Below are 20,071 nucleotides of genomic sequence, written 5' to 3'. Positions count from 1 at the left end.
TTAAGCCTTCTGCATACCTTCGACAAACTCAAGCGCCGCTTCTCTATCAACAACATCGATGCTACTCGTCTTGTTCGTGTAGGTAACACCATAGCATCGATCCGCCACGTGTACCATCTCAGGCCTGAAAGTGGTGCAGATGAACTGACCACCTCCATCCGCGTTCTTTCCACCATGACCACTCAATCGCTCCAGCATCTGCGCAACAGCAGTTCGATACTGCGCGTCGAGATTGGCATCGATTTCGTCAAAGAGGTAGAAGGGCGCGGGATCGCACTTTTGGATAGCAAAGATGAGGGCGAGCGCGCAGAGCGACTTTTGGCCTCCAGAGAGCTGACCGATCTTTTGCTGCTCGTCGTGCTTGCTGTTGAAGGATACAGCGATGCTCACACCTGTGTACTCTTCGACCTTGCTCTTCTTCCCCTGGGTCTCTTGTTCCTCCATATCCTCGTCGTCAGAGATGTCTCCACGTGCGTCACGGTCCGATTTGCGGTTGATGATGAGGCGACCGCGGCCGATGGGAACAAGTTGCTGGAAAACTTCGCCGAAAGCTGCGGCGACTTGCTTGAAGGTACGGGCGATGGCCTCATCTTTGCGCTGGTCTAGCACATCGATGAGATTCTCGATGGATTTGCGTGATGTGTCCAGTTCGGCGCGGCGTTCTGTTAGGGTCCGTCGCTGGCGCGTAAAGTTCTCGTAATGTTCGAATGCTTTCTTGTTGACGTGGGCGAAGCTCTTGAGCGCTTGGTTGGCCTTGGTGAGTTCTTTGGTAACCTTGTGGTAATGTCAGCTGTGTGCAGGTTTGAAGAGGCGAAAGTGAAGCTTACCTTTGTCGTGTCCCATCGAGTGTATTTCCGATTGACATCTTCAGGAAGGGTACCCAGATCACGGATATCCCGCTTAACTTCCGCTAGTCGGTCTGTGTAACGACTACGATCGGAGTCCTTCTTGGACATGGCCTGCTCTTGCCTAGCCATAGCCTTTGCCAATTGCCTATTGCTAGATTCCTTTTCGTTTCTTGAGTTCTCCAGCTCGCTCAACTGGGCCCGGATGTCTTCAATCTGGGCGTCGATTTCTTGGATCTGTTGGTCGAGGTCCGCGATGGTTTGATTGACAGCATCTAGAGCTCGTTCACATTCTCGTAAACGCGTCGACTGGCCCGTAGACCCCCCTGCGCCGCCCTGTTGTGATAGGATGTTATCAAGCTCTGGCTGGAGATTTTCCGTAAGATCGAGCTCAGCCTCGTCCTTTTGGGATTCTAGCATGGCGCGCTCTTCCTTGGCTCGTGCGAATTGCCGCTTCAAGTCTTGTACAGTGCTTCGAAGTGTGATCAACATTTGCTCCTCATCGTTAGACAGCGCTTTCTCAAACTTGGAAGCAATCTCAGCCTCCCAGTCACTCTGTTGTGCGCCGAGCTGATTGATTGTTGACTGAAGTGCTGAAGCGGTCATCCTCTTTCTAGCAAGGCTGTCCTGTATGTCTCGAAGGGTTCTTTGCTTCATTCGTACTTCTTCCCGCATAGGCGCATAGCTGTTTTCGCCCTTGTCCTTCTCGTATTCCCGCCGTCGAACCTCGCTGAGTGCCGCAGTGAGCTGTTGACGCTTTTGCTCAAGTTCGGTGGCAATATCTCGCTTCCGCTGCTGCAGCTCATCATATTGTGTGCGGATCTCGGCCAATGTTTGGTAAGCCCGAATCTTTGACTTGGACGGGTCGTGGTAACCTCCTCGGTATTGACCCTTGCGCGAAGCGTTATCTCCGTCAAGAGTGTACGCACGAACGTTGTATTGCTTTGCGTTCTTCTTGCACGCAGTCAAGTCAGGGCAGACAACGATCTTGCCGAACACATGTCTGAATGCATCCTCGAATCTTTCATCGTACATCAACTTTGGCAAAAGTGGCTGCATGTCCCCTGTCGCAGGAAGGTTCATGTCATGAGCCCGGATGCGATTAAGGGGAATAAAAGTAATACGTCCGCCCTTGTCTTTGATGAGCCGATCAATCAGCTTACTGGAGACTTCATCGTTATCCACGACAACGTTAAAGAGCGCACCCTCAGCTGCTGCTTCGGTCACGGCTCTGTAGTCGTTGTTGACATCGAGTAGGTCTGCAATGGTACCATGCACCCCCTCTAGCCCCCCCTCTTTTTGGTATCTACGGAGAGACTCCAGACCACGACTAGTGCCATGATCAAGCAGTCGAGAGAACGTGCTTTCTGCTTTTCGAAGCTCGGCTTGCGAGTTTGTAAGTTGAGTATTGACCCTGTTTTCTTCTCGGTAGAGGTTCGTCTGCTCGTCGTGTACCGCTTTGTAGGCATCCTTTGCTTGCTCGACTTTGGCTGAAAGGTTGACACTAGCGTCTCCTTCGCTCTCAATGGTTGATCGTAGTTCAGCGATCTCGGTTTCAAGACGCTCAACGTCGCTCTCCAGTTGAGTAATCTCTTCATTAGTCTGCATTAGAACAGCCTTGCGACGGCTAAGGTCAGCATTGCACTCTTCGATTTGAGCGCGCAATGCATCGTCTCGTTGTCGTTTGGTTGTAAAGAAAGCTGTCCGACCCTGCTTCTCCTCGAGACGCTTCTGTTGGCCTTCAGCTTCTAGCAACTGTGACCTGACGGCTTCTTCCTCTTCTTTCTTTGCGTTGTATTGGGGTATCAGCTTCTTGAGTTCGGTCTCTCGTGCGCGTATCTGTTGTTGGAGCGACTTCGTTTGTGTATCCCGCGACTTCTTCGTTCGTTGGGCGGCCGACTGGTTATCCTGCAACGATTTGAGCTCGAGCTCGATCTTGGCCTTCTCCAGTGTCGCTGACTTGCGTTCTTGTTCAGACTGCACGCGATCTTCCCGCAGAACGTCCAAGTCGCCTCTTCGCCTGTTGATATCCATGTCGATTTGCGCGATGTCGGCCTCGGTCTGTACAAATGCTGCCTCGTCGGCCTCCTTCATCTCACGACCCTGGTTCTCCATATGGTCGATCTTCTCAATCAAGGCTTCTAGGTCAGCCTCCTCCCGGGACTTCAAAATGTACATCAACGACCGGCGCTCCTTGTCGTTCCGGCTCCACGCTTCCAATTCCTCCTTCTCGCCCTCGAGTTCGTTTAGACGCCCGTTGATGGAGTCGATTACACCATCGACAGCTCCGCATTTGTTTTCGGTCTCGGACAGAAGCTTGAGACTGTTGGCGCGTCGCTCTTCGTAGACGTTGGAGCCGGAGATCTCTTTCAGCAGCTTCAAGCGCTCAGAGTCTTTCATGTTGGTAAGCGCGGTGACACGACCTTGCGGGACGATGTAGTAGGGGTTCGATCGCGAGAAGCCAGCGGATTCGAGGATCTGCATGACTTCGGATTTGGTAGCGTTCTTGCGGTTGACTGAATACTCGTCCTTCTTTGCGCCGATGGTACGGCGGAGAAAGAACTCGGGTTTGCCAGTCTGGAAGCGGTCTTCGGTGTTGTCGAAGCATACCTCGACATATGCTGACATGACTGCTGAGCCGGATCCTTCGTGTAGCAGCGCCTGACGCTCTTCACGACCCAAGTTGTGGTAATCGTCGCCTAGCACAAAGCGCACGGCGGCGAAGAAGTTACTCTTTCCCGATCCATTACGACCAACGACGACGTTGCAATTGGGCGAGAAAGGCTCGATTTGCATCTGCTCCTTGTAGCTCTTGAAGCCCTGAATCGTGATCTGCTTGATGTACCCCATGGCGGCGGTTGGGCGCAATCGCGATGCGCGAGAGGTCGGACTGAGTGATGTATACGGACGCGCGTTCGACGTTTATGCGATCGTGATGGCGTTTTTCAGGACATAGCGGGGCCGTGGTTGTGGTCGTGGGCGAGCGTGTTTCCCACTGTTGCGCCGACGACGCGATGCGCGTCGCGCTTTCCCGCCAAGACACGCTATCCCAATTGCATCGGCCAGCAGCCACGTGACATGATCGTGGAAATGTCGTCGAAAGATGTGTATTCGTCTACCTATCGATACGTCCTTATGCTAAGCGTCAGATTCGGAAAGAGAGAGTGAAATAGGATGAATTGAGACATGACCCGGCCCTGAACGGACAGGAGAACGTGCTGGACTCTCTACCCGAGCGGTCTCATTGCCTTGGTTCTATTGACACCGCGATGCTTCAGGCATCGCCAATCGTTTGGCATCGTATTTCCTTATGCTGCATTACCTCACCGAGTTACCTTCATCGACCTAGCCTGCCTTCGATGCCCGAACGACATGTACCTTCCGAACAGATTACGCGTGGGCAACGACGCAGGTAAACACGGTGGTCGCATCTTAATTATGGAATCAATTTCTCGAATATCTCTTCTCAAAGGATCGCTGTCGTTAGTAATAGTGCGAGTCCAAAAGTGGTATACGTCTATGACATATGAACGTCGAAGTTCCCGGGTGAGGTTGTAATGATGAACACTAGCCTGCATACTCAAATATTGAGGTCGGCATAGGCTGGAATAGGCGCAGTAGTAGTAGTAATGATTACCAACGAACGCTGTTCTCAGGGTGCAACACGATTTCGAGTAGCTGTTAGGCGCGTCAAGCACGTCAGACCGAAAGTTCTACGTTGTATGGAGGCCTCGTGGGGTGTCACAAGGTGACAGAGGTCTCCCGGCAGATAGCGCATCATTACAGCGTGCGACGGTGATCGCCACCTTGGCTTTTCGTTGGGCATTGAGTGAGTAACGATTTGAGTAACCGTTTAATGCGGCTTTCAGCTTGCTACAGTTCCCGCGATTTTTGAGTTTACAAGCGATGTTGGGGTGGATCAGATAGAGGCGATGTTCACCGCAACGAATGGGATCACGCAGTTTGGCTATCATCGTGAAGGACCTGGGTTGTTGAAGAGGCTATCATCATGAAGGATCTGGGTTGTTGAAGAAGAGCTTCCTATAGGTTGCGGTGCAGTTCAACGAGAGAATCTAGGCAAGACGTGAGCTCACTGTGAGCAAGCGGCGTCAAGATGCATGCGAGTGAGAATGGGAGGATAGTGAAGGAAGCGGAAATTAATTGTGATTGGCACTTGGCGCTAACGTGTGATGATGCAAGGTCTGCAAGCGTGCTAGGTCAGGGCGGGGTCTGATCGGATTTCAAAGCAAAAAGATGGGATTTCTCAATTTTCCCATGTTGGGCAGCCAACTTTCCGATGCGCCACTCCAACCCTGTAATACCGGGCGGCGAAACTCGTCTGGGCCAACATGCTTGCACTTTGTGATCGACAGAATACATGAGATATGGAGCATCGTGGCCTGCCGTTATCGTGCGCTACGGTCTGTGTTGGTTCTAGGTGTCTGCCGCAGCGCCTTGGTATCTACTAGCACTCTTGCGGGAGCATGAGCGTTGGAGGCGGCAATGGTGACGGCTGCATTTTGGCACAGATGAACAACGGCAGATGTACAAGCAGTACTCGGAGTCAGCTATCGTCGAGTGTAGATGTGATGGAGCAGGATGCAGAGCCGTCGGTGATTGGGTGGGATCATGTTTCCAGGTGATTGCCGTGAACGGTCCCATGTGGAGCTATAGCGTGACGGTTGGCCCAGCTCTCAGCCCGGACGTGTTCCGCGGAGCGAGCCGTTACAACGTCATAGGCCTCGCTCCACTCTCGCATGGCGGAGACCGCTCGGAGTAGCGCAAACGAGGTTCGCAGCCAATCCAAGGCGGCAAAAGCTGTCTACCATTGTGTCGAGCTAGGTGCCTGGTCAGTAGTTTGGGCTGAGAAAACTGGGATGGCTAGGCAAGTGGACTGTCCCGTTTTGGTCATGGCGGAACTGCAAAAGCGCATGTTGTAAAGACGCAAATTCGGACGGGCTCCAGTAGTGGCAGCAACTGGCAGGGCGCGGCAGGCCATCGCGATCGAGCATAACAGACGCTAGAGGCCGAGATTCTCGAGCTTGGTGCGGGCTGGGTAGCGATTGCCTCTTCATCGTCGATCGGGAAGGCGCACTACGTAACGCACCGCAGAACCCACCAATCGCACGGTCCCAAGGCCTGCCCCTGCTCGTTTGAATCGCTTTCCTCAGTTCCGCATGCTGCCAAAGCCCCCATTGTTTGAAATCCCATGCCAGGCGATCTTTGCTCCCGCGGCTCTCTTCCTTCTTCCCTCACAACTGCCCTGGCCCGCTGCTTCTTGCCTTGATCACATAAGCTCTGTCGGACCTTTGCTCCGCCCTGCATCCCCCAGCTCCCTCCTGCCCATATAAGGAACCTCCCGCCTCAGGCCTGCGCACCATACCTTCCGTGCCCCCACCACACCAACAACAAACAACGTCGTCCACCATGACAGCAATCCAACAGCAACCACAGTTTGAGTGGGCTGGCGACGCTTTCACAGCCATGAACAGCCTCAATGGCCCCTCCCAGCAGGACAAGTGGGCAAACGCCTTCAGCAATCCCACCTCAATGCCTCCCCAGCAAGCCTTCTCCATTCCACCCTCGCTGCTTACACATGCCACCATGGAGCGCTACGGCCAAGTCACCCCGCCTGAGGAGCCCTCACCAGCACACGCCCCTCGGGACGCTCGGAACGAGCGCGAGACGTCCATTCCTGTCGAGCAACTCCGCAACGAGACTGTCTTTTGGCCCAAGCAGGAAGCCTCTCCTCAGATGCCGCCTGCAAAGCGACGACGCACCAGCCGCCAGGACTCGGCCAATCAAGACGCGGTTGCCGGCTCTCTGCCTAGCGTCCCCGTTGTGCAACAACAGGATAACGCCGACGGCAACCCTCAGCCGCCGAAGCGCAAGCGGGGCAGGCCCAAGTCGCAGCCACAGATGGTCGAGGCCTACACTGCAGACGGCTACCCTTTCCAAGTATCGTCCGCTCGCCAGACGCACCTCGAGAAGAACCGTGTAGCTGCCCACAAGTGCAGGCAGCGCAAGAAGGAGTACATCGACAGCCTCGAGGGACGCGCTCGCGAATTCTCCGCAAAGAACAAGATGCTCAAGGAGAATATTGCGCTTTTACGCGAAGAAGTCCTCGACCTGAAGAACGAAGTTCTACGCCACGCCGGCTGCGGCTTCTGGGCTGTCGACGAGTACCTAGCGCGGTGCGCCGGCGGCCTTCTCGGCATGGACGCCCCTGCACCTGGTATGCCTGGCCACCACGCAACACCACGGCATAGCCACAGCAACCAGAGCCCCCATATGCAGAACTCCAATATGCAGAGCCCTGGATTTTCCAACCAACACGCACGACAGCAGAGCATGGTTTCCATGAGCTCCGCCGATGTCGACGATTTCCATGGGCTCGAGCTCCTCAAGGACTTTACCGACGAAGACATGGACGACATGGAGGCTTAGGAAGCCAACTTGCACACTCTCGCCACCAAGGCTTTCCAGTATTGATGCATTTGACATCGCTCTGCCTTGACCTTTGATATGCAATGTGGGCTGCTGGCTTGTCACTGTTCTTCACTTCTTCCAACGATTTCACGATACCCCTGGGCTTTGCCTTTCTCTGGGCAACCAAAAGCTTCTTTTCTTTTTCTACATTGCTACAATGACCAGCTTGCCTGATATTGCCTGCTGCAGTGGCCACGATTTCGACGACATGGCGTTTGAGCGGTTGATGGGATTGGTGTCCCATCGCGTGCGAGTGTACTGCCTAGATTCTACAAAGTATAAAAACGGAAAGGCGATTACTGCATATCTTCTTCAAGTAGTCACTTCGATATGAATGAGTATATTCAGCAACACAATGACCTCTCCCCAGTGATCCTCCGTACTCTCATTCCGTTCAGCTCAATCGATCCAGGTTTCGATAACGCGGACCCTGCTACTCCACCGACGTCTTTGGGATCACATCTCGCTTACCGACTTCGTCTAGCAATCCCCACATCCTGTCACACGTCAAGTCAGCCCCAGACGGGTATCACACAGCATGCGATACTCTCATTGGCTCACGGAAAGAATGCCCGGATTGAAGCTATCTTGGTCCCGAGGTATAGGACAACTGTTTAACGCCCGCGGAATTCAACGGTTCGCATCCCAACATAGCTTTCCTGCCGGCCATGACAATTGATACGATTAGCCTGCCACCTGACAATTCGGCCCTTCTCAACGGCGCGATCTTCCGCGCCGTAGGACTGTCCAGAAACAGACATACAAGCAGCTAGCCTAGCAATGATGCGCTTCCAGTTACCCATTGCAGGTACGCGGTGGGTCAACTCGCTACTCTGGCCCCATCAGTGACGTTCGAAGCCGAGCAGCGCGCGCGAAATTTCTACCCCTAGAAACAGGCAACCGTGGCATCACGGGATTCGCACTCATGGTTCAGCTGCCTTCGCTCTCCTATGGAACACACACTGAACATTACCACTCGAAACCCCAACAGACACCTGTTCGAAGCCGAGCACGCTAGATCTTCAGCTCGCGTAGAGTTTTGATGGTTTACCACATATGGGATGCTACGATGTGCTGAGCTATGAGTCGTATGTCATACTCGCCAGGGAATAAGACCCACTGTTGCAGATGTCGTTCAGAGCAGAGTACCTGAGTGGGATACGACAGGTGTGTGCAGAGATAGGGAAGTCTGTATGCCTTCGTACGCGTATCCGCAGTAGCATTCCCGGAAATTGCCTACGTAATTTTACATGGCAGGAATGATTATGCATATTATGAGCAGCATGACGAAGCTCCAACATTCTTCCTTCGCGAGCTTTACAAGTTTTCTGTACCTTCATTAGCTACGGACGAGTTTGCCTATCGCGTAGCATACGACACCCTGTTCATGCGAGGTGAAGATCCGGGTTCCTCCATCCTCTCTCCCCCTGGTTAGCGTACTCAGAATTCCGCATCTTTCACCCTTGACACCGTCGTCTCCAGCTGACGACGGGGTCCCGTTATTGCGTCATATCAGCCGATTCTACCAGGCCTAAGTTGCATTGCTGCTTCCCGTTCACAGGGATCCCAGTCTTGGCCAGAAAAAGGAAGTAATAGACTGACGGAACACTTTGTCGCGAAGATGCCTCGCTTGATTAGTATACGTAAGGGATTGTGAGGTAATGGGACGGGACAGGATACTGCAGATAAGCGAATCGAAGTAGATTCCTCTTGCGATCCTTTCTTGGGAGGCGGAGAATACGAGCCTGTGTAGTAAGCCTCATTGCGAAGCCATTACCTGACGTCTCTTAACGTCTCCACGACTCCGCACGACGACAACGAAATTCTCTGCTCAAAAGTGACGACCTTGCATTAACTACCCCTTGTCAAAATTCAGTAAGCATGTCTGTCACTTTACATGTATACGCGAAGTCCGTCGATCGTCTACAAAAGGCAACCCATCTCCCATTGGCCAGGGAGCACTTTTCCGGCGCGACCTCGGACAGGCCGTCCAGGGCCTCCACTATCCCACGAGGCATGCAGCTTGCAGGCAAGAAATCTCAATTCGGTTCTTCTTACGTATATTCGCCTCCGAAACAGGAATCTCGCATGGAAGTATCTCGGTAGATAGCAGATGAAGATGAGCGCCCGTAACCCACAGGTGGATACATGGAGTGAGTGGAGATACATAACGTCATAAGGCTGAAGGGGAGCCACACAACACCAGATTCTTCTCTGCCTCCAAGCAAGGAAGGGGAGGCGACTTTCACCGTTGAATGCCAATCTCACAGTTCTCTGGAGAAAGCGCTAACGGGCTGCGCGGTGGCGAAACGGTCGGTACGTGGCTACTTGTTCTGGAAGGGAACGTTGGAACGATTCGAAGCGGGCTCTTGGGCCGTGGGCCATAGGATCATGGTTGATATCGCGCTTGGGTGCTGTACCCGCACTTTGTGAATTGCTGGGATAAGTTCTTTTACTGTTGTAAACGGTAGATCTACTGTACATCAAGTGCTTTCATGTAGACTCGTCTGGGCAGTGGCATTCGTCGCGCAAGCATTGCGATCCTGACAAAGTGCTAGTTTGTCCATGTTGGTACCTAGGTATCTTTGACATCCCTCTACGTCTCGATTCAAGACACGACATGGAAACTACACTGCTACGCTCGTACCAGATCCAGACACTGGCTACACATAAAGGCTGGGCTCATGCTTCAGAGCAGGCTGATTCCACCCAACTCCTCTCTCTGCTCTGTTTCTCCGCGCACACACACGCTCTTGTACTGCATATACAGTAGCGTACATTCCATCTAGACCACGACCGCCAGCACTCTAGCCGGCGTCCAATAGCTCCTACCAGAGAAAAGCAAGTGCGCGTGAAGCAAAAACGTCCACATGGAGCAACTTGTTGGCAAAGTGTTGATGGCAGTGGAGACTTTGCCCGGTGCGATACAGACGTGTCCGTGAGATTGGCGGTCATGGCTAGCGGGTCCGGGGGTGTAGTGGTACCTGTTTGACTCGTTTCGTAAGATTCTGTGCTGTAGAAGGTGACGCTGGCGTCCACATAGATGGGCATGATTGAATGAGATGTCGTTCGTACGGGATGGTTGCTTTCGTGACATGTATAGAATCTACTGGGTCAAAGGCGTCTTGAAAACTAGCGCGACATGGTCGTCACCCGCCGTGACGACTGTCTCGCCATCTCCCTGTACAAAGGCCATGATACCTCCGCCTTCACCACCTCCCCGGTGTCCCTTCCACTCGCCTACAAGGCCCTTTCCAGCCGCAGCCGTTCCACCTCGTGCATCCCATCGCTTCAAAACACCGTCGTATCCCACACTGGTCAACAGCCAACCTCCGGGGCCTTCCTTGGCGACGAAGTCGAGCTTAACGACAGCTTGTGGTGACTCGTCATCGGCGTGTGCGTCTTCTATCCGCCTTCGGACGGCGAAGCGGTGTGCGGTGTCGAAGAGGGTGATGGAGCCGTCGACATTACCGGCGGCCATGAGTGTGAGGGGTGCGGAGGAGAAGCTCATGCACTCGACGTTGTCGCTTCCAGCTTGGAGACTCGCCAAGATCTGGCCAGCTTGGCCAGCTGACGAAGCACCGCCTTTGGCGCCAGCCTGCTTGCCTCCTCCAGCTTTGTTCTTTGCGCCTCCGCCGCTCGATGATGTAGATGCTTGCGCGGGCGCAGCGAGAGAAAGACGGGGGAGTCCGACGATGCGGATTTGGCCTTCGGGGCCACCGACCGCGACGAATGCGCCCGAGGGCGGGATGCCGACTGAGTATAGTCCGCCCTCAACGCGGAAGCGCTCGTCCAGGCCTGTCAAACCAACCACGGCTTGCGAATCGGTGGTCGCTGTAAGACCTTGGGATGCAGCATCGCCAAACACGTCCCACACGTATAGACTCGAGTCTTCGGAGATGGTAGCGAGGAGCGAGCCGTCGGGCGACCATGTGCCGGCAGTGCAGGTCTCGGTGTGGAGGTAGTATGCTTGTAGGACCTGTAGCTCGTTGTTCTTTTCTGTGCTGATCTGGTATACCCACACTGAACCGTCGTTGGCTCCGAGCGCGACGACGTTGGGGTGGTCGGGCGACGGGTTTGGGATGACCCAGTTGATCTCCTCGACCTCTTGTGCCTCTGCCAGGAACTTCCACTTCTTGCCGTCGGGGACGCCCTGCCAGACGCGCAGTTTTCCGTCCAAGCCAGCTGTCGCGACGAATTGACCCTTTGGCTGGGTGAATGTGATGGCGTTGACCGAGTCCTTGTGTCCGTCTAGTGTGAAGATGCTCTTGAGGCCCTCGCGCTCGGTAGGCTGTCCGTCGCTGCTCGGTTGCGCCGCTGCGGCTGAAGACGCGTCGATGATATAGCCGACATCGTCGCCGCCTCCTGTCGCGATGATCTCGTGGTGTACGGGGTGTTGCGCTATGCAGAAGATGCTGTCCTTGTGCTCGTCGAAATGTGCGACCGAGTCGTTTTGGAGGTTGATCTCCATCTCCATCTCTTGGCGACCCTCGTCACCCTCGTCGTCTGAGTCCATGGGCACGTCGCCATCGTCCTCCACAATCTCTTCCGCCTCCTCGGCGTCTAGGGTATTGTCCACATCATGTACGTCGATGTCGTCCTCGTCGTGCTGGGGCTGGTTGGGCGTCGGGTTCGTGATGGCCATTTTGTCGGCAATCTGATTCGATTTTTGAAATGTGTGAGAGATCTGGGTACAAGAAAGCGCGCACTGCTATTTGCGCGAAGTTATATGACGGAGCGCAGTTCGTTGCTTAGAAATGTAAAATTGCACCTTCTTCGAGTAACTTTTCTGATCCAAGACCCTGTCGGAGGGGCACAAACGCCGACCCCACCACGCCCTCACACGTCATTTGTCATCCATGCCTTTCGTGGTACGGGCTACATTGGAAATCATACTCGCCTTCAAGCAGATTGATACACATGCGAAAATCGTTCTGTATGTGTTATACACAACGTCGCCTCTGCACTCCATCATTGGCCAGGCCCTTCCTCTTCCATCAATGAGCAGCTAGTCCACATGGACAGGCTGATCATGCGCCAGTTTCCTCTCCGAGCCTTTCCAAAAGCCGAGCTAAACGCTCGTCAACCTTTGCGGATGCTTTACGCATATCTGCGGCTTCCTGAAACAGTACCAACAGCTCTTTCCGGGTATCCTCATGTAAAATGTCTCCATGTCGCGCTTCCCCGCTCAACGTCTCGGGGATAGCATTCAGCGGTGTTCCTCTCTCCACATCTGGGTCCGGAGGTGTTCGTGTTGAAGCGGCTTCGTTCGCAACCGCAAGTGCCTGCAGCCTTGAGTGAAGATCCGTGGCAATATACCTTCGAAGCCATTCGCGTTCGCTAATATAGCTTTGATCCGCCGCAACAGTGCTTGATAATGCGTAAGTCCCATAGCACACACACAGTCCGACGATGTAAGTGATAAATACAGCGCGGCTGCCGTTATCTCCCGCTGTTTCATCCAAGCTTTGAGTCCAGGTGAACCCTAGGTAGATACCTAACCCCACCAAGAAGGAGTTGAGTGAGAAGGATAGAAGCATGTTCGGCGCTGAAACAGTGATAACGGAGGCTACAGAAGCGACTTTTGTAGGATTGCTCAAGGCCCATTCCGTCTTCTTCTTCTTCTGGTTTTGGATCCACGCTTTCACTTGCTCAGCGTACAAACAGCGCCCCAGGACACGGTACTGCTTCGTCGCATAGTAAACAGCTATAATCGATGAGACCAGACTCGAAATGAAGAAGGCGCGAGCAGTCCAGTGCATCCGGCTCAGGTTTTCTAGGGATAGTGCAGTGATAGCAATCTGGGCAAGGATGGTGGCCTGGGTTAGAGTTAGATTACTGCGCCTTGGAAGTTTAGATTTCCTATACTTACAGCTACGGCTATGATACTGCTCTCTTGCTGGATCGACTTTTTGAAATTTATAGCGTCTGCATCATCAAGACTGCCTAATACCTGCATCTGCATTTGCCACACCTCTCGGCTTCCAAAGATCCATATGAAGATACCTGATGGTCCGTAGCGTGATGTGAAGAAATACAGGGTTTCTACCGTCTTGATCGGCGCCCGGGCTACGGCACCGGACAATTTGTATGCCTCATCGATCGCTTCAATCACATATGACATCGCTCCAAGCACTGCAAGGGCTTCGGCCATTTTCTGGATAGTCTTGTGGTTAGTAGAGACGATAGATGCTTTGACACTGTGTTGGTGGCCGATGATTTTCTCAAGTGAGCACAGGGGAGAAAGGTGATTTACGATTGCCCCGCAGAAGGCTGAGCAAGGCTGAAGTTTCTAATACAGCTACGCCGCATGGTGGTACCCCTGCATCCTTCGCATGAACAGTGTAGACTGTATCTTGATCCTGTTGTGTCCAATACGGCTTAGAGCCTTTGTAAGACACCTATTTCATCAATGTAAAAACGCTTTGCATGAGGTGAAGTTTTGTCTCTACAGCCTTGCCCTAGGCTCGTCCTTAACAACAAACCCAAACTTCCCGCTCTTCTCCTTGTCCCTTAGCACTCTCCTCAGAATCTTGCCGGAAGGGCTCTTCGGAATCTCATTGATGAACTCCACTTCCTTGACCCACTTGTATCTGACCTTCTTCTCCTTGACATACGCGATGATGTCTTTCCCGATCGCTGTACTCTCTTCCGTTCCCGGCTTCAATGCAACGTACGCTTTCGGCAGCTCACCAGAGTAATCATCCTTGACGCTCATCACTGCGACATCTTCGACCTTCGAATGGCCCAGAAGCAAGTCTTCGAGTTCAGCCGGCGCAACACCAATGCCCTTCACTTTGATCAATTCCTTGATACGATCGGAGATGTGAATCATGCCCTCTTCATCAATGGCACCGCGATCGCCAGTATGAAGGAAGCCATCAGCATCGAAAGTGTCGCGAGTAGCTTTCTCATTGTTGAGGTAGCCCATGACAACTTGTGGCCCACGAGCGAGAACTTCGCCATCCTCTCCAACGTCGCCTTCCGTGCCATCGTCTTTGATGATCTTGACTTCGGTCGAAGCTACGATCGCACCACCAGAGTGAGCGTACTTGTACGAGAACTTGGAAGGGGGATGCGCGGTAATGCATGAACAAGACTCCGTCATCCCGTAGCCTTGTTTGAACCCGGTATTGGGAAACTTCTTCTGAAGCTGCTGAATGATCTCTTCCGAGAGTGGTGCGGCGCCCGATGAAAAGCGTGTGACATGGCTGAGATCGTACTTGTCGACCAATGGGTCGCGCACGAGTCGGATGAGAATCGGTGGTACCAGTAGAAGCTCGCTAAGCTTGTACTCAACGATGACATCCAACATCTTCTCCATCGTGAATTGTGGGAGCATGACGACCTCGGCATTAAGCAAGACCGGCAGATGCATCTGATGGACGAGACCTAAAATGACGGTGTACGAAGTCAGTGTATATCTCCCACGCAGTTCGTACACGGGAGATCTTACCGGTAATGTGGAATAGTGGCAGTACGGCCATGATCTTTTTCTGGGTTTCAGGCGTGATCTGCTGTACCTGAAGGCATTGCGCTATGACATTCTGGTGACTGATCATCACAGCCTTTGGCAAGCCAGTCGTTCCAGAGGAGAAAGACAGAAAACCGCAAACGTCCTTGTTCTTCTTGCCAGGAGGCAGCTTGAATGCGGATGTCTGCCCGGAGTCGCCATACGACTCTCCCATACGGATTAGATCCTGAACGGTGGTGTATTCAGGTAACTCGCCCTCCAGTAAGAACACATTGGACTGCGGTAAGCCTGCAGCCTTTGCGCTCGCAGCTGCGATCTCCATACTACCGGGTGTAGTCATCAAGAACTTTGCGTCCGCGGTCTTCAGCGCGAATGTCATCTCTTCAACGTTGTATGCTGGACTAGCACCGCTGATCTTCGCTCCTACGCGGAGTCCTGCAAACATCGCTACCGGGTACCAGACAGTATTCTGGCTGAACAGCGCCACTGTCTCGCCTTCTTTGAGGCCATACTTCTTGACCAGCGCAGTAGATATATAGGTGGAGTATTTCTTCACATCAGCCCAGTTCACACGCTCCTTCGTGATCGCGTTTTGGAACCCAGCTAGTTCGTTCGGTGGGTATTTGTTGATAGGCGAGTAGGCGGAGTCGAAGAGCCAGTCCCAGTCCGTCAATTCGGTTGGTACTATAGCGGTCAGCATCAATGATAATGCATTGGCATGGTAGATTCGACTTTTGACAACTTACGATCGATAGGCGGCTGCCTGGACTTGAAGATTACCATATTGATGCAATTGGCTCCGCAATGGATCGCAAACGGCACGCGACTTATAACCGGATAAACTGATGCGAGGAAACCAGCGCTGTAGAATCGTACTGAAAAGCGCAGTACAGAAGGTGACGGGTCAAGAAGCGAGTGACCATGGATGGACTGCCTCCATGCCTTCTAATAGGCGACTGCCACCATTCCTCCTCGGCGCGCTCATCTCTATCGGATTCGCAGCGCTCGAGTCGCTCATGGAGCGGGGATAAGGTGCAAGGCGGGGAAGGAGCAGCTCCCGAGCTATCTGAAAGCGGTTAAGATCGGCAGTCCTTCTGACGTTATTTCGGGTAACATCCGAGCCAGGGTGTGTAAGAGCCGCTTCATTGCCACACACCAATTCATCTTGTTACGAAGTTTGAGTGGAACTTCAAAACCATTAGTAAACAGAGTTCAGATATAAGGAGGCCCATACCCAGACAGCTACCGCGACTTCCAAACCTCTCACCACGACTAGCCGAACCGATCCACCATCTCCACAACCAACATGTCCGACGCAGGAGACTCGCAACAAGACCCTATCTTGAAAGTAGAAAGCAACAAAGATCTCAGAATCACTCTCATCGGCACCGGAACCATTGGCCTATCTTTCGCCGCATTCCACCTCTCACACCTCCTCGGCCCATCTCAACTCACCATCTACGACACCCGGCCAGATGTCGACCAATACGTCGAAGAAAATCTACCGAAATTCTTCGCAGAAGAACCCGCCGCAGCCGCTATCTCCAACATTCGCATCGCCAAATCCCTCGAATCAGCTGTAGAAGACGCCCACATCATCCAAGAATCCGGTCCGGAGAATCTCGCCTTTAAGAAAGAGCTATGGGCGAACGTGGAGAAACATGCACCAGAGCACTCGCTTTTTTGGAGCAGCACATCTGGTATTCCGGCGTCGCAACAAGCGCAAGACATGCAGGACAAGTCGAGGTTGTTGGTCGTGCATCCATATAACCCGCCGCATATCATGCCGTTGCTGGAACTAGTGCCGTCGCCGGATACCTCGGAGGAAGTCATCAAACGGACGCAGGAGTTTTGGACGGGTCGTGGGAGAGTACCGATACATATCAAGAAAGAGACGACTGGCTTTGTGGCGAATAGACTGGCATTTGCGCTGTTGCGCGAAGCTATTCATCTAGTAGACGAGGGCGTTGTTTCGGTGGAGGAGCTGGATAGCATTGTAGAAAGTAGTATGGGGCCACGGTGGGCAGTTGCTGGCCCGTTCAAGAGCTATCATGCTGGCGGTGGACCGGCGGGACTAGAAGGCTTCTTTAAGAATATTGGGGGTACGGTGCAAGATTGTTGGCGTGATGCGGGGAAGCCGAATGTTGGAGACGGATGGGAGAAGAAGATCTTCAAGCAGTCGCAGGATGCATACGGTACTGTGGATGTTGGTGAGCGCGATAGGTTGACGCGAAGAGTATTGGAAGTGTTGAAGGAGGAGAGAAGCAAAGGCGCACAAGCCTCAGAGAACTGATGGCGTCAAAGACTAAGCAACAAATTTATCGCATGAAAGAGAGGTGAGAGTCTACGACGCACTAGTACATCTAAACGATAAGGTACAAGCTGGTGATGACACTAGGTCCAATGAAGAGACCAAACCAAAACACGATGTTCCCCAACGTATCTCTCCCTTTCATGAATTTCGTCTTGCTGAACGCTGCCAGCGGCAGCTGCGTCAACTGGAACGTAAATAGATATCCCCTGACCTTCTTGAATAAACAGAACATGAGAACTTCATGCACAATAGCGCTGAGTAAGAAAGTGAAGAACGTTGCCTGCATCTTCGATAGATGGAAGAACGAGATCGAGGAGTGGTAGACATGCCGAAGCAGGAAGTTGTGGACGGGTCGGTTCCAGTCGCGAGCGTATTGATCGAAGGATACGGAGTTCCACCATGCGCCGTAGAAACCGCGGTCGGCGAATCGTGTGACTTCGGCCAACACGTTGAGTAGACACTCCCATATGACGTACCAGCTGAGAAGCTGTTCGAGGAGAAGGGGGAAGAGCATATCGGATACTATAAGGGGAGCTCATTAGCGGTATATTCGACGGTCTCATAGTGATGTGGCACTTACCAACCCATGGAAACTCTTTCCATCGCTCATCGAGCGACATGCCAGCCTCTTTGTGTCGCATAGTCTCTACGACCACAGGATAGATGTATGCTTGCGAGATGATGATCATAATCCAAATCACTCCCAAGGTAGCCGCTGACTTCTCCGCGACGTACCACCAGTTGATGCGTTCCTGGCGGGGGTACTCTAGATCGTAGACAAGTGTGGGAAGGCAAGCCCACTCTACAAAGTTGTAAAACGTCAAATTGTTCGGGTAGACGTTATCAGTGGTAGTGCACTTTCCACGGAGCTCTTCATCGAGAATCGTGATCTCAGTGTTGAGCACCCGTCGGAAGGCTTCAATTTGCTCCGAATCCAGCGGGTTCCCAGTTTCAATAGCTTTGCCGATAGACGCAATCTCGGACTCTTCTTTCGATAGATTAGTAGAATACTTTGGCCCAACACTTCCTCGACGCGTCAACTGGCCTTGATCCGAGCTATCAAGACCGGAAGCAGTCAGCGCCTCAGTCGGAGGATTTGTTTGGGTCGGGCCCTCCTGCGCTTTGATATCATCGAGCTGCCGTAGCTTCTCACGCAGCAGATTGCGTCGTCGATACACTCGCGATACTATTGATGGTCAGCTCAGCTCTCCTAATCAAGTGCGGATCACATACAGTAGCCGTTGTAGAAAGAGTAGGCGTGTTGCTTCATTAGCAACACAAAGACGTGTAGGACGATGAATACGGTATGAGTCCAAGGCCAGTCCCGCCAGAAAGTAACCCATATGATGGTGCAGGTGAAGAAAGTCTGCCACAAGGACTGTATGAGCCAGCCTGAGCCATTCCAAGTCAGATAGTCGTTGGCAATGGCCTTGTGCAGGAAGAAGCCAAAGCTGGTTGCTACACACATTGCGACATCAGTCGTCAACATGACGAACAAATCTTTGTCGATCATCAAGTGCAGAATTTCTGCATCTCCAAATACGGAGCCTTTCGTCCTGTAGTTACCTGCTGCTATTCGCGCGAGTAACAAAGCCATCGCAATCCAGAAGAGTGTGAAGAATCCATGGAATGGGGAGTGCGCCGCGGACGCGTTTTGGCGATCGAACGTGGTAAATTGTTGTGTGAAGACAAGATCGCGCGGTTTCCCTTTGGTCTTCCCATTGAGTTTCTCGGCCTCTCGCCGCAGACCTGACTGGAGAACCTCTTGGAATACCGGATCTTTGGCAGTGAAGGTATATTCGCCTTTCTTTCCCGATTGCTCTAAAACAACCTGGATGCTCTTTCTACGGCCTCTGGGGTTCTCGACCAACTGCGTTTCTGAACCACTGTCATCGGATGGTATCGCTGTTGTGCTTCTGCTTCGTGAGTCTGCTGCTTGCTCATCGTTCGGACTTAATGTTGTTGCGCCGTCCACATCCAGTGTTTCCGATGCTGCGTTGGCCGTCCACGTGTCGTGACTACCGAGCGCGGGTCGCGTCGAGAGTCCCTGCAATACCTGTGCCATTGCTGATTTCTCGTGCGCCAGGAGTATAAATAGGGTTATTGAATTTCTAACTTCCTGTCTGTGTCGTCCTTAGTAGTTTGCGATTTGGAGATGGGAACGCGGCAGTCTGAGGATATATACCGGATGTCCGTGGCTGGTAGGGAGACTTGTGGCGTGGGTCCCTTGTAACGGAATCATCGGAACAGGTGGATGTTGCGAGCTCACGGCCAGATGTAAGACGACGGCCGAGCTATGATAAGATGAATCAGAGCAGCTGACCTCCTATCCTCCGAAAGAATAGATGCGCGTGAATGAGACGCGCCGGGTGATGGATATTGGTTGAGGCGACGAACATGATGTAATGCCGCGCCCTGCATCGCGGAAACTGATCCGCCCACTGCACTAGCCACGTCACGTGAAGCTCCAGCCACTCGCAAGGCTAAATTGCCCGGGCGATCACCTGGTCACCTTTGGGCGGCCTTCCTGTCATGCCGTGCGTTCCACTTTGCGACGCGACACTCTCTTGAGCCGCTTGCAGAGCCGGACTACCCGCAGACCACTGCTATTTGAGGCACAGCCCTGTCTTTTTTTGTTTAGAGTCGGCAACAGCGTTGATCCCGACATAACCCGCAACCAGCCTCCCCGTCTCATTTCAACATACTGCGGACATGACTTCCTACGAGAAACCCAAGCCAGTATACTTTTGCTTTCAAATGCACTGCGCTCGGGGTTTGCCAGATAATATGTCTACGCGCTGAGGCTTTGACACCCCGGCTCCAAGGCGTCCACAGGATCTCGCGCACTCTCGCTTCGATCCTTCTGGCACAGTAAGGCGCCCGACAAATGCTTTGAGAGGCTTAGCGACGCTTCAGCTGCCCCTGACTTAATCCCAAAAACGGGAAAAA

At 52.9% G+C, this 20,071-nt stretch overlaps 7 protein-coding genes across 7 annotated transcripts; 2 read left to right on the top strand and 5 right to left on the bottom strand.

The window, feature by feature from the left end:
- Positions 1–3,695, bottom strand: J4E84_009126 (uncharacterized protein; the record flags this gene model as incomplete). The annotated part of the gene is made up of 2 exons (XM_049391691.1): positions 1–774; positions 828–3,695. The coding sequence occupies 2 exons, from the start codon at positions 3,693–3,695 to the stop codon at positions 1–3; spliced, it is 3,642 nt and encodes a 1,213-aa protein (XP_049240556.1).
- A 2,577-nt stretch (positions 3,696–6,272) lies between these two features.
- On the top strand, positions 6,273–7,292 carry J4E84_009125 (uncharacterized protein; the record flags this gene model as incomplete). The annotated part of the gene is made up of 1 exon (XM_049391690.1): positions 6,273–7,292. The coding sequence occupies one exon, from the start codon at positions 6,273–6,275 to the stop codon at positions 7,290–7,292; it is 1,020 nt and encodes a 339-aa protein (XP_049240555.1).
- Positions 7,293–10,440: 3,148 nt separating this feature from the next.
- Positions 10,441–11,979, bottom strand: J4E84_009124 (uncharacterized protein; the record flags this gene model as incomplete). The annotated part of the gene is made up of 1 exon (XM_049391689.1): positions 10,441–11,979. The coding sequence occupies one exon, from the start codon at positions 11,977–11,979 to the stop codon at positions 10,441–10,443; it is 1,539 nt and encodes a 512-aa protein (XP_049240554.1).
- A 385-nt stretch (positions 11,980–12,364) lies between these two features.
- Positions 12,365–13,488, bottom strand: J4E84_009123 (uncharacterized protein; the record flags this gene model as incomplete). Its single annotated transcript, XM_049391688.1, has 3 exons — positions 12,365–12,619; positions 12,842–13,153; positions 13,207–13,488. The coding sequence occupies 3 exons, from the start codon at positions 13,486–13,488 to the stop codon at positions 12,365–12,367; spliced, it is 849 nt and encodes a 282-aa protein (XP_049240553.1).
- Positions 13,489–13,782: 294 nt separating this feature from the next.
- J4E84_009122 (uncharacterized protein) lies at positions 13,783–15,591 on the bottom strand (the record flags this gene model as incomplete). Its single annotated transcript, XM_049391687.1, has 3 exons — positions 13,783–14,726; positions 14,791–15,492; positions 15,555–15,591. 3 exons carry the CDS (start codon positions 15,589–15,591, stop codon positions 13,783–13,785), a joined length of 1,683 nt encoding a protein of 560 aa, XP_049240552.1.
- A 523-nt stretch (positions 15,592–16,114) lies between these two features.
- J4E84_009121 (uncharacterized protein) lies at positions 16,115–17,101 on the top strand (the record flags this gene model as incomplete). Its single annotated transcript, XM_049391686.1, has 1 exon — positions 16,115–17,101. The coding sequence occupies one exon, from the start codon at positions 16,115–16,117 to the stop codon at positions 17,099–17,101; it is 987 nt and encodes a 328-aa protein (XP_049240551.1).
- Positions 17,102–17,171: 70 nt separating this feature from the next.
- Positions 17,172–19,187, bottom strand: J4E84_009120 (uncharacterized protein; the record flags this gene model as incomplete). The annotated part of the gene is made up of 3 exons (XM_049391685.1): positions 17,172–17,644; positions 17,703–18,308; positions 18,356–19,187. 3 exons carry the CDS (start codon positions 19,185–19,187, stop codon positions 17,172–17,174), a joined length of 1,911 nt encoding a protein of 636 aa, XP_049240550.1.
- Between the last annotated feature and the right edge of the window lie 884 nt (positions 19,188–20,071).

This window comes from Alternaria hordeiaustralica, assembly GCF_023758085.1.
Source record: "Alternaria hordeiaustralica strain BMP 2776 chromosome Unknown scaffold_26, whole genome shotgun sequence".
NCBI lineage: Eukaryota > Fungi > Ascomycota > Dothideomycetes > Pleosporales > Pleosporaceae > Alternaria > Alternaria hordeiaustralica.
The sequence above is the reverse complement of the archived record's forward strand: the minus strand, read 5'-3'. Positions and strand labels throughout refer to the sequence as shown.